This window comes from Notechis scutatus, chromosome 2 (genome assembly GCF_049901735.1).
Source record: "Notechis scutatus isolate UNSWTSFEM ecotype Mainland chromosome 2, rNotScu1.2, whole genome shotgun sequence".
In the NCBI taxonomy this organism is placed as follows: domain Eukaryota; kingdom Metazoa; phylum Chordata; class Lepidosauria; order Squamata; family Elapidae; genus Notechis; species Notechis scutatus.
This window is the reverse complement of record NC_142010.1, coordinates 241705984-241723347: the sequence shown is the minus strand read 5'-3', so window position 1 is coordinate 241723347 and position 17364 is coordinate 241705984. Positions and strand designations below refer to the sequence as shown.

At 37.4% G+C, this 17364-nt stretch overlaps 1 protein-coding gene across 5 annotated transcripts in view; it reads left to right on the top strand.

Moving 5' to 3' along the window:
- Positions 1-17364, top strand: part of IL31RA (interleukin 31 receptor A) — a 38877-nt gene that overhangs the window by 10365 nt on the left and 11148 nt on the right. For 2 of the 5 annotated variants that reach the window (XM_087958412.1, XM_087958413.1), the window contains exons 4-9: positions 94-242; positions 2941-3083; positions 6740-6905; positions 8686-8762; positions 10156-10378; positions 15362-15544. In XM_087958412.1, the coding sequence (XP_087814538.1) occupies positions 94-242; positions 2941-3083; positions 6740-6905; positions 8686-8762; positions 10156-10378; positions 15362-15544 (941 nt within the window). The remainder of the gene's footprint in view (positions 1-93; positions 243-2940; positions 3084-6739; positions 6906-8685; positions 8763-10155; positions 10379-15361; positions 15545-17364) is intronic. The other 3 variants (XM_087958414.1, XM_087958416.1, XM_087958415.1) reach the window with 3 other exon arrangements.

Here is a 17364-nt window from a genome sequence, read left to right as displayed (position 1 = left end):
CTATGATTGGTTCATGATAAAATTCTTGACTTTTGACTTTTTTAATTCAGATTTTTTAAAATATAACAATCTACTTTTCTTTACTTATTTCAGCAATGAGGAAAGTAAAACAAATAACGGTACAATGGAAAATGGTTCATGTATAGCAAAATACATTCCATTTATGAGTGTTGTTAAACAAGTCAAAGTACAACTCGTTGGAGAAACATTCAACTTGACTTCCCAACATATGAAAGATATATGTAAGTCAACTCTTGACTTAATAAAATATTTATTTGTGAGGGATCCTCAATGCTTTCTGAGCTTGTTTTCTTGTAGACATTTCATTACTCAAACTAGGTAACATCATCAGTGCTAGTATTGAGAGGGCTTGCTCTCAGTTTATATTCCAGTGGCTTATTCCATCAGTATTGATAGGGGTGGTCTTGGATGTACTTTGGTTGAGCTGTTTACTGTTAGCTTGTTTGGCAGTTCCTTGATTGGGGTATTTTTGATGGTCTGATATTAATCTTGGAGTTAATCTGTGCTCATCTGCGTGTTGATTGCTGGTGGAGAAGTATTTTGGGTTTTGCTCCCTTTTTGGCTTGCTGATTGTCTCTTTTGCACAGTATGTATTTTGTTTATGTCTATATGTCTATTGATGGTTAATTTGTCAGAATGCCAGGCTTCTAGAAATTCTCTAGCTTTTTTGGACTTGGCTTGGTCTAGAATGGTCACATTTTCCAGTTGAAAGTCAACAAGCCAAAAAGGGAACAAAAAGAGCAAAATACTTGCCCATCAGCAAACAACATCCAGATGAGCATAGGTTAACTCCAAGTTTAACATCAGACCAACAATCAACAAATAAACAATTCACCAAACAGTACTGCCAAACAAGCTAATAACCCCAAAAGAACCTCCAAGACCACTCCCACCAATGCTGACAAGGCAAGCCACTAGAATATAAATTGAGAGCAAATCCCACTCCTTACTAGCACTGATGATGTTGCCTAGTTTGGGTAATGAAACATCTGCAAGAAAACAGTCAAGGTCAGAGAGCACCAATGATCCCTCATTTCAACTCTGACTACAAATATTCTCCTTTATTTATCATGTATTTCTTCATTTAAAATATTTGTGTGACCCCTCTTCTTAAACGGAATTTTGGTAGTTCTCAACAATAAAACCAATAATTATAAAATCAGAAACCATAAGAATGAAACGCAGCATCTCAAACATCCCCTTGGGATGCCTCACAACCAGTTCCAGATATTCTCATTCTATCTCAGCATATGGATAAAGTGTTAGGACTTGATGTCAAAAGCCAAAATGCCAAAATCATGGGGGCAGTGGTTCCATAAGGTAGCATGTCTACGGAAAATACATGCCTCCAAGGTTCACCTGGATAGTAAGATTTAAGGGAAAGTGTGCCTCCCCAATCCAATTTGAAAAGATGGATGGATTGGAAAGATTATTATTTTATATTTGAAATTATTATGCTTCAATTAAGTTTATAATTTATTGAGTACAGATGTGATGTTCAAAATACATTAAATGTATTGTTTGTCCCCATGGAAAGATTTGATAGTTTGTTATTGTTGCAATTGTGAAATGAAGGAGTTGATGCAACAGTTCCTGCAAAAGCAGTCTATGATGCAAGATCTATCTTTTTGGTACGAGCACCATTTGCCCATTCAAATGGGACAGGGTTTATATTTCAACACTCCATTTACAGTCTTGCCAATTTTTACTTGATTGCATTCTCTAGTTCAGGGGTCGCTAACCTTTTGGACCTCAGGGACCACCAAACTCATAATTTTAGATCCCAGGGACCACTAACTGGTTCTGTGGGTGAGGCCTAATTTGTGGATGTGGCTTGGTGGTCATGTGACTGACTGGGCCAGGCTTGTATGTAAATATTATAAATATTTATATAAATATTGAATTTTTTTATAAAAAAAGAGCAACTTTTACCCAAAAATCAGGCAAAGCAGACAGGCAGATTGAGTTGCTCACAGAATCACAGATTCATTCAGAAATCTATCTATCTGCCATTGGCTAGCTCAGTCTGTCAGATAAAATTTGTTTGCAAGCAAACTCACAAAATTAACTCACAACACTCCATGCATGTAAATACGGAATTTTTTATTTAAAAGAAAGAGCAACTTTGACCCAAAATCAGGCAAAGCAGACAGATTGAGTTGCTCACAGAATCATTCAGTGATCTCCCTATCTGCCATCAGCTAGCTCAGTCTCTCAAATTTGCTTGCAAGCAAACCTTCAATCCTAAGGTTCAAGCAGAGCCGAAGATCTAAAAACTAGCTAGAAAGCAAGAAATCCAACCATTTCCTGCTTCCTAGCTAATCTAAATCTCCCGGCACAGCAGAACAGATGATGGTCAGAAAAAGGAAAAATAGAAATTTAGCAGGCAAGTTTATTGGGTAAGGAGTGAGTGGGCGGGGAGGGTTCCCGCAGGCCGTGTGGGCGGCGCAGCCTTGTGTTTCTGCGCAGACTGGATTAATTGCTTTCGGGGGTGCTCTGGGGGTGAGATTTCTCTGTGGCCCATCAAATTTTCTCACAGCCCACCAGTGGGCCACGGCCCACCGGTTGGCGACCACTGCTCTAGTTGTGTTGAGATGAAGTATGATAATTCATTCCTGGATATCTGTGACCACTTGATTTCTAAAACCCTGAGTGGGATTTAACTATAGATTTGAATGGCATTTCTCTATGGATATCTGGAATACTAGGCAGAACACAGATAAAAATATTGCAGTCCTTAGTTGATACATCTTTGTGCAAGGTGAATTTGGTCACTTTGTATAGTTCTTAGGAATTATTGCTACAGACCTGGGTTTCCTGTCTAGTTGTTTTACCCTAAATTAGGATGTTTTCTGTTGCTGACTATAGTTAAATTGTATGTTAAACTCTGAAAGTTTACCACTCATTTCTCAATTCTAGTGAAACCTGGTCCTCCTGAAATACTGAAAGTAGAAGGGATGAAGGAAATGCTAAGAGTTGACCTGAGAAGAAACCCAAAAGAACCAAGTTATGATCCTTTTCTATGCCAGATTTGCTACCAAGCCACAACAAAAGATATTTCTGTAAGACAAATTTTAATTGATATATGTTTTAACAAATCAATTAAAAATAGATTCTTAAGTTTCTTAGATGATGGCAGAAGTAAGTAGTTTCTTAGATGATGTCATTGAAAATGAGGCTCCCAAGTATTTTAATTTCATCCCCAAGTGAGAATAAAAATAGTGGTGTTCCGAACAAGCTAAATGAGGTAATATGTTTGTTTGCATCATAATATCTGACACAAGTGTATCATGATGAATATGTTAGTATTTGTCTCTTTCTCCCCTCTGGATGCCTTTGAATGAAGATCAACTCCACTCAAATATTAGATGAGGAGACATTATGTGTTTAGCATTTGTGATGTGATAATAGGCTTATGGTAGTAAGCTGGAAACTAGAATATCATAGAATGTAAAAGTAGGAACCAACCAATCTTGGAAATTATAAAGTCCACCTGTCCGTCCAGTGCAGGAATCCATTATTAGATCATTCCTATGAAATGGCCATCCAGCCTTTCTTCAAATACCTTTAGGAAATTTTTTCCTAAAATCTATTTCCTTGTAATTTAAATCTGTTTTTTTCCAAAAAAAAATTACTATATAAAGAAAGAGCAACAAGTTCAATGTCCATATAAGCAGTGTGTTGTCGGTTACAGTTTGAGCAACAGTCATCATCATCATAATGTTCCTTAGTAGTGATCATATCATAACGGTATTTTCTCAACATAATATTAATAGTTAATTGTTAATACTAAATCATATTGATAATAAACATATCATAATAAACCCTCATGATAAAATTAATCCTTTGCTTATACTTTTAAATATTCTAACTTCTGTTTCTGTTATTTAATGAATCCCATGTTTCAAAATAATCTGTATCTTTCTTCTCTTTAATTTCAAGTGTTAATCTACCATTTCTGCACATTCTAGTATTTTCCAATGTTGTGCAAATAAAATTCTGCCCGCTGTTAATGCATGTAGTATTAAATACATAGTTCTTTTTAAATATTTTTCTGGTATGATACCCAACAGAAATATTTCTGGTTTTAAATCTATGTGTTCCTTTATCATTTTTTCTATCCAAGTATGTATTTTTGTCCGATATGTTTTTGCTTTTGGGCATGTCCACCACATGGGCCCGGAGTATGAGCCCGGAGTCTGATTACACTACAGGGGAGACATGATAGCAGTGTTCCAATATCTCAGGGGCTGCCACAAAGAAGAGGGAGTCAAGCTATTCTCCAAAGCACCTGAGGGCAGGACAAGAAGCAGTGGGTGGAAACTAATCAAGGAGAGAAGCAACTTAGAACTAAGGAGAAATTTCCTGACAGTTAGAACAATTAATCAGTGGAACAACTTGCCTCCAACACTGGAAGTTTTTAAAAGGATGTTGGATAACCATTTGTGACAAGTAGTGTAGGGTTTAATGCCTAAGCACGGGGTGGGACTCCAAGGTCCTTTCCAACTCTGTTATTCTATTCTATTCTATTCTTTATACTTCCCACATTTAGCTGACGTATCTTTATACATTTAAATCTGGTTTTTTTTAATTATCCTGTTTCTTGGAATAATTCTGCTATGTCACCTACATGATATTGCTTGAGACACTTGAAAATAGCTTTCTTGTCTGCTTGTAGTTTCCTCTTCCCTAAGGAACTATACCCATTGCCTCCAACCGATTCTCATCATGGTTCCTCTCCCCTGGCATGTTACACTTTGTTAGTGTCTAACTTAAAACCTGGTGCCTAAAACCAGACCCAGTATTCTGAGTATGGTCTGATCAGTCCAGAATAGAGAGACAAATAGGAATTTCACATGTTTATGTAGCCTAAGATTGCATTTATGTTTTTTTTTTAACAAATGAATTGTGACATTGTCTCATGTTCAGCTTGTAATCTTCCAAGAACCCAGATCTTCTTTCTGAATATTACTTCCCAATACATTCCTTTCCATTCCTACATTAAAGCCTTTAATTTTCCAATCCAAATGTAAGGCTCATCCCAGCTGAAATTTATCTTGCTGTCTTTCCCCCCATATTCTGGCTAGTAAAGATGATCCAAAATCTTGATACTAGTTCTGACCTCCATTCATGTTCTGAGCTTGTTGTTATTCACCTTACCATGGTATCTCTGCAGATTTGATCAATGTATTTTCTAAACCAGGGGGGTCAAACTCAATGTGTAAATAAAGAGAGGGTTTTCTTTGTGGGGAGTCTGTTTTTTACTTTTGCGAAGGCTGGGTCAGAACAGCACCCTTCATTTCAAACCTGAGCTATAAATGTTGTTTTATTGGTATTTCCTAACTTACAGTCATTTCCTCCCTCATTGATATACTATTGTACATCCAATATACAATTTTCAATCCTCCTGTGTTTTATGACCTGAAGATTTTGTCTATGGGATCCTGCCTAGTGCTTTGATATTGTGCCATTAAGCTGGTATTCATTGTTAACAACCACATACATAGATTTTTTTTTCTTGGATGATCTGACCCCAGCCTGCTCTTTCTGCTCCTCCAATAGTGCACCCATTGTTGCTATAATTGAGTCCATCTATCTTGCTGATTCTCTTATCTTTTATTATTGAAATAGGCTCTCCTGAAAGTTATTGCTTGCTTGATTTTATTTATTTACAAACTGTATGCCATATCAACTCTAGTGAAATCTATTATAGATGTTTGACTGGGCTCCAATTTCTCTGTTGCCTGCTGAATCCTCAAATATTGTAGTCATTTCTTTCCATGGTTTTTACCTTTACAACCAACTCTTCCACAATGGTGAAGATAAAATTATAGAGAGCTGATCTTGTTTTCTCTTTAGACATCTAAACAATGAAACTTTGCTCTTTTATTAAAAATATGCCATTCCTCTTTTTCATTGATGATTGGGGGAATGATTGTTGGAAGAAGGTTAGTCTAGTAAAATGCAGGAATCATAGAAAATGAATACAAGTAATTTTAGAATTAAATTATTGATATGGACAGGATGATTAAAAGGTGGATAAAAGCAGAAAATAAGAATGAAATATTTGTGCTAAATGTTATAGAATAAAGGAAAGTAATTGGAGTAATTGGAAAGAGGAAAAATAATTTGGGGAATAAATAAATTTGGAGTAGAGTTTGAAAATAAATTAACGTGGAATAATTAATTTGAATAGTCATCAGAAGCCACCAAAGCCTCGATGTTGATGATTGTGCAGCTCAAAAGTGTTTATGCCTTCAGCAGAAATCTGTCCATAGGCAAATCTGTCAGTAATATTTATACAATGTGACAAATGGCAAGGAAGAACTTCAATTCTTATCATTCAGGACAAGAAAAAAAAAGCCTCCTCCACCACAGCTCACGCTCAGTTAGTGAAGTAAAAGCTTTTCTTCTATAAATAAAGATAATATTTTCCATTACTAGCTGGACTGAGCTTTCATCAGCTGATAAAAAAAAGCTCTTGTCTAGGGAAATCAGGATGTATGACAACCCTTATTTACAATTTTGTATTTATTCTTTTTACCGTGCTTATCAAAACAACAGTTTTGTTTATTTTTAGGATATATCCATGTCCAGTTGAAAGAAGATGAAAGAAATCAAACTTTAACTCTCACTGACCTATGGAATTTTACAAATTGTACAATAGTTGTTCGTTGTAAGCTATTACCATAATAATTGAAACAATATTTATTTTTAGAAATGCATCAATATCCACATTAAAATACTTGAAAGAAATCAATCTTTAAATCTCACTGGCCTGTGGAATTTCACAAATTATACAGTCGCTGTTCGGTGTAAAGGTGATGGGTTTGGTAAATGGAGTGAATGGAGCAACAGAGTAACAAACAGAACGGAAGAACAAGGTAAGAAAAACAAAACTAAGTTTGGCATAACGATTTTATTTGCAGATTTAAACATCTCTAGTCATAGTTATTAAAGGTTAAAGAACTATCAGTCATGCCTTGGTAACCTCCTGTTTGGATTACTGTAATGCACTCTGCATAGGGCTCCCCACAAAGATCACCCAGAAACTTTGACTATTCTAGAGTGGAGTAGCACGCACAGTAATGCAGTCCCCTAAGATTGCCCATATATAAAGTTGTGTGAACTGCATTGGCTTCCAGTTCCTTTCCAGGTGGAAGTCAAGGTGTTGGTCATCACCTTTACAAGTCTATATGTTGTACAAGCAGGTCTACCTGTGCTATGAAGTCAGATAGTGTGGGCATGCCCCTAGTCCGGGGTGTCAAACTCAAATGCGGATCCGAACCACGCGGTGCTTAAATCTGGCCCATGGGGCCACCCTGGAAATAGCAAAGAACCGGCCAATGGTGCCTCTGTCTCACGTGCCCCCCCCCCCCCGTGCCCTGTTTTGGCAGCAGGGTGCTGCAGGAGGACATCCAGGCTGAAAATGGAATGCAGAAGGCCTCACGCACCCCCCCCCATGCCCCATTTGGGTGGCTGGGTGCTGCGGGAGGCATCTGTCCCGTCTCCCCCCACCCAGGCTGGCCTGCCTAAGAGAACTACAATGCTGATCCGGCCCTCCAAGAAATCCAGTTTGACACCCCTGTGCTAGTCCCTTCCTCTAAATATTTATTGTCCCTTCCTCTAAATATTTATTTTTTTATTGGGAGCTGGGAAGTACACCTTTTCCATGGCTGCCCTTGCCCTTTGGAATATTCTTTCTCTGGGTGTTTGGCAGGCTCCTAGCCTTCTGTAAAGCTGTGAAGACCTGGCTTTTTCCTCAAATGCTGGGATAAAGTTGGATAATTACACATTAAATGTTTGACTTGAAGCCAGGGTCTTGGTTGCTTTTAATATTTTAACATTAGTTTCATAGTTTCAATATGGTTAGATATATTGTTTTCACTTTTCCTTGGGCATACCCAGAATTGATTAGAAGAGTGATAGCTATATAAATGTTTTCAATAAATAGATAAACTATAAACTATTTAAAAACCTGCATAAATATTGGCACATATATATTGTTTATATACAGCAAACTCAACTTAGTTAGCCAAAAATGGAATTGTGGGGTAATGTACTGGAGTCTATGGTCATCTGATTCTCCCAAGAACACTTCTTCCCAACTGACTTCCTTTAGAGCAATTTGTTTGGCAGGTGAGATGCAGTTCTTTCTTAAATAGCAGAGTGCACAGAAGTGACCTTGGAGAAAATATGCAAAGGCCATTAAAAGAATATGGCTCAGGAAGGGAAAACAAAAAAGCACAAGAAATAGAGCTTAAAGTAGCTTTGCCTTGATTCTTTCTGGTATGAAAGGAAGTAATGGAGAAACACCATTAGTTTTCAAGAGTTCTAGTATTTCTTCTGGTGTCATCTTGTCATCACCTTGAAGGGCTAACATTGATCTTTAAAGATTTCTTTTATTTGGATTAAGTATTTCCAGTTATTCAGTCATGATGGTCTGACATATTCAGTTACTAGAATACAGCTGAAATTGCCTTCTTGGGAAGGATAACCAAAAACGGAGTGTCATTGTGTTCTTGTTAAGTGCAATATCTGTTTGCTATTAGAGAAGACTAAACATTACTGAACAAACAAAAAAGGAAGCTATACCTATCCAAGGGATCTGAAAGAATCACTTATTTACCTATTTTACCATTCTGTTTCATTTGTTTTTAACAGCTCCTTTGAAAATAGACTTATGGAGAGTAATTGAAACTTATCCTAATGGAAACAGGAGTGTGCATCTTTTGTGGAAGGTAAACAAATATCAAGACATTTAAAGATTCCTATTTTTAATGAATATATGGTTTATTTCTCAGTAGACTCTTAAAATTATATATGCAGAAGCTTTAAAGTCAAAGTCCAGTTTGTCTCCTTGCTTGGATTAACTTTCCCAATGAAAGCATAATTCATATCCATTGACTTTGGAAAAGGAATGAATTTAAGTTTCTTATTCTAAATTCCTTTCAACGACTTACTGGTTTATTTTAAGAATAAAGAAGGGAAGAATTGAGAAGGATTATCTAAGAGGGCATTCATTTCTCACAAAAGTGTACAGCTTTCTTAATGAGAAAAAGAAAGATAAAAGACATACAGCTGGTGTTCAAAGTTTATCAAAAGCTGAGAAATCCTGTTTATTGAGGTTTCTTAAAATGAAATGGTGATATTCACAGCATCATGCTTTAGGCTAAAAAGATTAAGATAAACTTTTGTCTAAATAAAAATAGTTTAAAAAGATCCTACACTGATTAATGTTTTAGAGATTATATAGGGGTTGCTTTTTTTGCAATTGCTGATGAGAATATACAGGATGGCTACTAGTCCTGAAAGCTGGTGAAGATGTGGTTGTATGAAATGATGTAGATACAAATGAAAAAGCTTGCCAAGAAAACTGTTCTGGCAGTCTCCGGGAATCAAAAAGTCAAAAATAAAGTAGTAAAATATTTTATCACTGAAAAACCTGTTCAAGTTGATGAAAAAGTTGATTTCTAAGATTCTGGTCCTTTGCATAATTTTTCCAAAGGAAGCTTTTTTTGGAATATTTTTATTAAGGTTTATTATAAAATACAAGGAAACAAAAATCAGAAAATAAAAGGAAAGGAGAAATATATAAGGATAAAGAAGGGAAAAAAGCATTGATCTGATTTTTTTTCAGTGCAGTAGACTATAACAAATCTTTCAACTTCAACTTTTTTTTTTACATTTCTAGTAGATACTACTTCTATAACAGCAAATTAATCAAAACCTAAAATCAAAGTTTAATTTTTTTTTCTGTTTTGAGCATAAAACCCAGAAACAGTTTCCAATTGGAAACAAATTGTTCTCTTTAATTAACAAAGCTTTAATGGGATCGAAATTGATTTGCTAAAGGCACTGGAGGGAAAAATATGTTTGCCTTTTAATTTATTCTATTTAACATTTAACGGTTCTTTTTTTTAATGTTTAAATATGTTTTACACATTTGCATATTTGTACGGTACAAAATTACCTGGTACTATGAATAACTATAACTCTGCACCTAACAGGTGAATACTTTTCAAGTGCCTCTTTTACTATTGTGTGTATTATTCATGCATCAGATTTTGAGGAGTCCAGTCCTATACATGTTTAATCATTTATTCTTCTTAATTACTACTATGTACTGACCAGGAATATAAAGAATTCCCATCTTCAGGAATAATAACTGGCTGTAAAGTCAAATACAGTGCAGAACACGTCAACACTACTTTTGAAAAAAAATACAATCATAATGAGCCTGTCATTCTCAGCCTGACAAAGGATGCCTACAATATCCGTTTTACTGCTCGTAACAGTGCTGGATATTCTCCTGAAGTTACTATTAGAATTCCATCAAAACATGAAGAAACAATAGGTATGTTTATGCAAATGTACACAACACACACATACACTTATACACAGACTAAGAAAGGGCTTTTTAATGCTGTATACCATATTACTACTTATGTGCCACTTGTGCTCTGTTGCAGTGCATCTGGGAGAGGGATCGAGGGAAGCGGGGAGAGAGGGAGGGACGGAGAGAGAGAAGGAGAGGGAGAGGAAAAGGAAATGCTTGCTAACTATATAGATTCTTATCTGAAAATGACAATCTACTTCTGAAAAAGCTTGCCAAGAAAACTGTTCAGGCAGTCTCCGGGAATCAAAAAGTCAAACATAAAATACTAAAATATATGTATTTATTTATTTACCAGGCCTTTTATGCCACTCCCATAGTTATCTCAGGGAAATTATAGATGTAAGAGACTTATGCAGAGTCTTTGTAAAAAGAACTAAGTAGTTAAAAAAATACAGTACAGGATTTGATTTCTTTGGTCACATAATTAGATATAGGATAACATTTAGTATGTGAAAAGTTGCTTTGAAGTGCACCTAAATGTTTCAGTGGACATGAGTAACACTGCACTAGAAAAAAGTAAGGTACATAAGTAAGTCGGGAGGGTCAGAGCAGAAGTATTGTTTCCAAGTCATGAAATACAGTATAACAATTTTAATTTGATCTGCACTATCAGTATGAAGTGATTGTGTAAACAATCTCTGTGGCAAGGATTACTGTAGTTTTCTTGAGAAAGGACACTCTAAAATCTGTAAATATTTTGTCAGTGTAAATCCTCCTTCTGGATGAGAATTTGTTTTTTCTTTTTTTTTGCCTATCTTGTCCTATTTTCTTTGGAACCAAAACTATTCTTTTTGTCAGTATATCAGTATTGTTGTAACTAATTATTCATACCCCTTATTCATACTTAGTTGTAGGTCATTATTCACACCCCAAATCTTGAAATCCTACCTCCAAATTTTTGTTCCTACCTGAAGTGCTATAGGATACTTAATTGATTTATGAATGAAGGCAAATATATGTGTCCAAGGATAATGTTGCAGGATCCAATCGGAATCGGTCACCAGATCCAGAGGTTTATTCTTCCAAGCTCATGCAAGAAGCCCATCCTTAGGGAACTTCTTTGTCTCCTGAATGTGTGCACTGGGGTATATTCTATGCATAGTATTTATGTGGTGCCTGGTTGTGTGTGCCTTTTAGTTGTTAATTGGGACATTGATGGCTGGCTATTAAGTCGTTGATTATTTTTTCCTTGTGTTGCCATGCCCTCGGCTCCTAAGCAGCTGGTAAACTAGTGGTAAATAAGCCCTCCTGTTAACTGACAGGAGCCAATATCCCAGGGTTCAGTCAGTCATTTCTGTTGGCTATTTTTGCCCATGCTTGGTCAACAATCTTAGTAGCTGCAAAATTGAAAGCATCTCCTAGTTCATTGCAATGTGAGGCTACCAATGAATTCGGATCTCTTCATCTAACCGCTCATTTTGTTTTTGCAATCTGGTGGTTAGCTTCTTTCCTGTCTGTCCTACGTAGTCACAGGGCAATCCATGCAGGGAATCAGGCAAATTACATTAAAAGTTTCTCCCACCTTCAAATGATCTTTGTAATGCGTCATTTGTCCTTGTATGGTAGCCTCTGGGCAGTAGGCGATCCCCACTTGCAGAACATGGAAGTGCATTCTCCTGTTTCCAAAATGTTTTTGATGTATGGCAGGGTCTGCCTTAAAGTTGGTCTTCTATCTTCTTTCTTCCTTTCTCTCCCGTCCATGTTGTGGTAACCATTCTGCCTGAATTATTCATATAGGTACTTGCTCCCCAGTGCTTTTGTTTGCTGGGTACTGCAATACATTTTCACCCTGCCACACAGTTTCTGATGTAACTCTTTTTATGTGACAGTGGATGGTTATTGTTGAAACTGTTAATTCACTTATTTGATCTCGTTGCTGCTGGGTTGATATCTATTCAGATGTTGACTTCATCTCATGGAAGTCTGGATTTGTTTTAGAAATATTTTCCTTTTTTTAACCAGATGACAAGGAAGGATACGTTACCCTTTTTAGCAACTAAGAATATTTCTATGACCCATCTGCATCCCCGCTCCCAGGGATGGGATTCAAATTTTTTAACAACCGGTTCTGTGGGCGTGGCTTAGGTGGTGGGCGTTGTTTGGTGGTCATGTGACTGGGTGGATGTGGCTTAGGTGGTCATGTTATTGGCTGGGCGTGGCCAACTCAATATCACTCACATTGAGGCATGCATCTCCTTGCCTGGCCTCTCATGACTGCGGGGATGCTGCAACAGTCGTAAGTGTGAAAAAGGGTCATAAGTCACTTTTTTCAGTGCCATTGTAACTTTAAATGGTCACTCCACACAAGCAAAGTATCAGTAAAGGAGATAAAAAATTCCAGAAAAGTTCCTGAGACAGGAAGTCTACTCCTGCCAAGAATGTAATAAGGGTTAACGGAGAGGCAGTTTCTGTAAGCAACACCAGAATGTTTCCTTCCTGCCTTCCTTACAGGATTAGGCCAGTAATTTCTTCTAACAACCAGTTCTCTGAACTGCTTAGAATGTTAACAACCGGTTCTAGCGAATAGGTGCGAACTGGTAGAATCCCACCCCTGCCCCCTCCCCACCGGTCCGTAGGCTGGCACTTGTTCATTGTTACATTCCCTGTGTAGAACAAAAAGTCTGCTGGTCGCACGAGGCTATCTTCATTGTTGTATAAACTTTTGGCTAAATGAAGAGTAAAGATACTCCATCTTGGTGATCTCTGAGCTTGGTTGGTTTCATTACCCAAACTAAATAACATTATTATCTGAAAATAGCCAATGTCAGAGACCATTAAGGACCCCTAATTTCAATCCTGAGCTACAAATATTCTCCTTTATCAGTACCCCCATTTAGTTTTGAAAATCAGGTATACCCTTCAGTTGATGCTTCACCATTAGTATAACAGAGAGTGCATTCTCGTTCAGTGAGGCACACTAGCTATTTTGTCTATCACTGTAACTATACCATACATGTTGGTTTCTTATCAGGAGCTGAAGTTCTTCTGATAATTGTCTTATGCCTCTTCCTCAGGATGGCAAGATAATTGGTGTCCTTCTTGCTATCTTTTTAGTTGTTTCTTCCTATGTGGTTAGAAAGAACTTGGCTCTCCTTGCAAAAATTTGCAAAAGATATCATGTTTCATTTGGGAGGAAGTTGGAACAAATCTAATTCTCTGAACAATATTCAAGGAATATCTGTAATTGTTTTGTGTGCCTTAGTGTTAAGGATCCATAAAACCTCTAGGGAAAAAAGTCACTCGCAAACTTTCCCTTTTCCTGCTTACTCGGGAGCAATTGAATGACCAAACAATTTGCCTTAGGTACTACAGCAATAAAATGGCTAAAAGAAATGTATGTCTTAAAAAACCTGTGCCAAAGAGATATGCAATAGCTTTAATGTCCTCATCTGGAAGATCAGCTGAATTTTTTGTTTTTGTTTTTTTTTGCATTTCCCATTCTTAACTTTGGAGTTGTTTTCACCACCAGGATTTGGCATACATTTTGTATGCGTGTAAAAATGTCTCCTTCCCATTATATACAGTCTAGTGCAGTCTTGAGCTTTTAGAGAAAGGTCTCAGTGAGATGAAGGTAAAGGTTCACTTCGCTAGTTGTTCCCGACTCTAGGAGGCAGTGCTCATCTCTGCTTCAAGGCTGAAGAGCCAGCGCTGTCCGAAGATGTCTCTGTGGTCATGTGGCTGCCATGACTAAATGCCAAAGGTGCACCGAACACTGTTATTTTCCCACCAAAGGTGGTCCCTATTTTTCTACTTTCATTTTTTACGTGCTTTCGAGCTTGGACAAGTAACGGGAGCTCATCCCGTTACGTGGCACTAGGGATTCGAACCGCTGAACTGCTGACCTTTCGATCGACACATGCTAGTTGTTTCCTAGAGCCGGAAGCGACTAGCATTTATGTGCGAGGGGAACCATAATCACCTCACTGTTGTTCCATAATTGGAACACAATTGGAACACTCTTTAATTGGAACATTTCACTTTGTTTATTTTTACATCCTGTAGTGATAATAGGTACAGGTAGTCATCGACTTACAACAATTCATTTAATGACCAATCAAAGTTACAACAGCATTGAAAAAAGTGACTCATGACCATTTTTCACACTTACAACCGTTGCAACATCCCCATGGTCATGTGATCAAAATTCGGACACTTGGAAAGTGACTCGTATTTATGACGGTTGCACTGTCCTGGGGAGGGGGTCACTTTTTGTGACCTTTTGACAAGCAACATCAATGGGGAAGCCAGATTCACTTGACAACTATGTTACTAACTAAACAACTGCAGTGATTCACTTAACAACTGTGGCAAGAAAGGTTGTAAAATGGGGCAAAATTCACCTAGCAAATGTTAAACTTAGCAACAGAAATTTTGGGGTCAATTGTGGTCCTAAGTCTGTATTCCAATTTAAGTTGACACATTTTCTGTAACGAAACAGTTAAATCCTTTCTCAGCATTTTAAAATATATACTAACATGCTCAGGGTGGGATGCTATTGGTTCTGCCCGGCTCTATAGAACCGGTAGCTCTGAAGAGCAGCAGACATAGAACCGGTTCTGTGTCTGCTGCTGTTTGTCCCACCCGCCCTTCTGGGCTCTTACCTGACCTTTATTTCCTGCTTTTTCAACCTCAGCTGCTTTGCGCAACACAACTGAGGTTGAAAAAGCAGTAAAAAAGTGCTTTTTCAAATGCTGCGCACCTGTGCGCAGTGCTTATCAGCTGTCCAGGCAGTACAGCTTAAAGTATATTACACATGCGCGCAGCAAAACATAATCACTGAACCGGTAGTAACACTGGTTGAATCCCACCCCTGACCATGCTATATATTTTTTGTTTCTGTTTGCTGTATAAATCACCACTGCCATGCACTGGCAGTTACAATTATTGCTTAAATTGCTGGCATTTACCCTACCTAGTTAACATGGGCATTTATTCTTGTAGACCAAAAAAGAATTACTCATCTGAAGGCTTCTGCTTTAGAAGAGAAAGTGCTTTTGACATGGGATTCAACGAATTCAGAAATAAACGGTTATATTATAGAATGGCATGATGAGTTAGAGAAAGACCCAAACAAGCGATCTTGGGATAGGATAACAAATACCACAGAATGGATTTCCCACAAAGGTATGATTTTTAAGGCTAATTGCACATACTATGGGTAGTAGCGCTTCTAAATATTGTCTTTTTATTTTATTTACAGTATGTTTTTTCAATTATGTCCTCTTACCTTCTCGTTTTTCTGTTATTAAAGATTGTAAGACATTGAGAGATTTATTTGGGAATTAGCAATGCACACATATATCCACTGTGCTACTTCTTTTTTTAAGAGCAAGCAACTTCAGGCCAAGTACAGAAAAGGAGTAAGAAATTAAGAAGTAGGCATGAGATAAGAAAAATGAAAATAAATACAGTTAAGTCTAATTTCTACTAAGATCATCCACTATGCATCTCTATATTTGCAAACCCTTCTTACTTTTGCCATGTCCTTCCTCTGTCTTATACCTTGCCTTTTGTTCCTTAAATTTCTTAATAAACTTGTCAATTGCAACCACACCTTTCTCTTGACCAGTGGACAGAGAAGCTAATTCTGCCTTATTGTAAACCTACATTAACAAATTTTGCAAACCTGAAAGTACACTGTCACCTTTACAGCCTGAGAACTTAGGGAGAATCGCTCCTGAGCTTCTTGCTATGTCCATTATGCAGCAGTGGGCTATGCTCCCACTTATTTGACAATTCTCTAGACAGCATCTCATTGCTCCATCTCCCAAGGTCATTTTCACATTCCGTTACAGTAAATGTTCAGAAAAGAACAACAAACAGCAACAAAGCTAATTAGAGGGCTGGAGGCTAAAACATGTGAAGAATAGTTGCAGGACTTGGGTACGTCAAGTCTAATGAAAAGAAGGACTAGGGGTGACATGATAGCAGTGTTCCAATATTTGAGAGGCTCCTACAAAGAAAAGGGGGTCAACCTATTTTCCAAAGCACCAGAATGCAAGACAAGAAACAATGATGGAAACTAATCAAGGAGAGTAGCAATCTAGAACTAAGGAGAAATTTCCTAAGAGTGAGAACAATTAACCAGTGGAACGGCTTGCTTTCAGGGATTGTGGGTGCTTCATCACCGGAGGCTTTTAGGAAGAGATTGGACAGCCATTTGTTTGGAGTGCTTGAGTAGGGGCTTGGATTAGAAGACCTCCAAGGTCCTTTCCAACTCTGTTATTCTGACGTATGCTGAAAATTGAGCAGATTGTCCTCCATTGTTGCTTAAATTGCATTATGCAATTCAGTAGGCACACAACACTTTTTGCATAAAGAAATGGCTGTTTTGAACGTGATGCTTCATGTAATTATGTTCCACTGCCAAGATGCAGAACTCTCTTGAGTCCGTTGATAGTCTCTTTGGCTTGGGATTCACTTTCCACAGCAGACATTGGTCTTACCTAGTTCCAGGGAAAAGATAAACATCTTCCCATGCTGTTGTTGATTCTTCAGAAACTAATAATAGAAGCTTTTGACCTTGGGTTTCTCTCAATTTTAAGTGCTTTTGGCTTAACTGCAGCTACTTTTGTACTTAAGGATTTTAGCCTTCCATCTATCATTGACAAGATTTCTCCTTATATGCTGCTTGGTGCTGTGGGAACAGCAGGTTTTGGAAAATATGCATGATATATAGGCATACTCATATGAATAAAATTAGTAAGAATATAAATTTAGTCCTAAACATAGCAATCTAGTTTAGATTTTTTTTTTTTTTTTGGAAACTGCTTGTTCAGTTTGATTCATGCTGCTTATTCTAGTTCCCATGTCCAACAGGGAAATGAGTATTTGTAAAGCATTTTTATGCTAGATTGGTACGTTAACTTATCTGTGTGGCAGATGTAATACAGAGGCAAAATGCATTGGGGGGCGAGCAGGTGAGGTCAAAAATATCCTAAGAT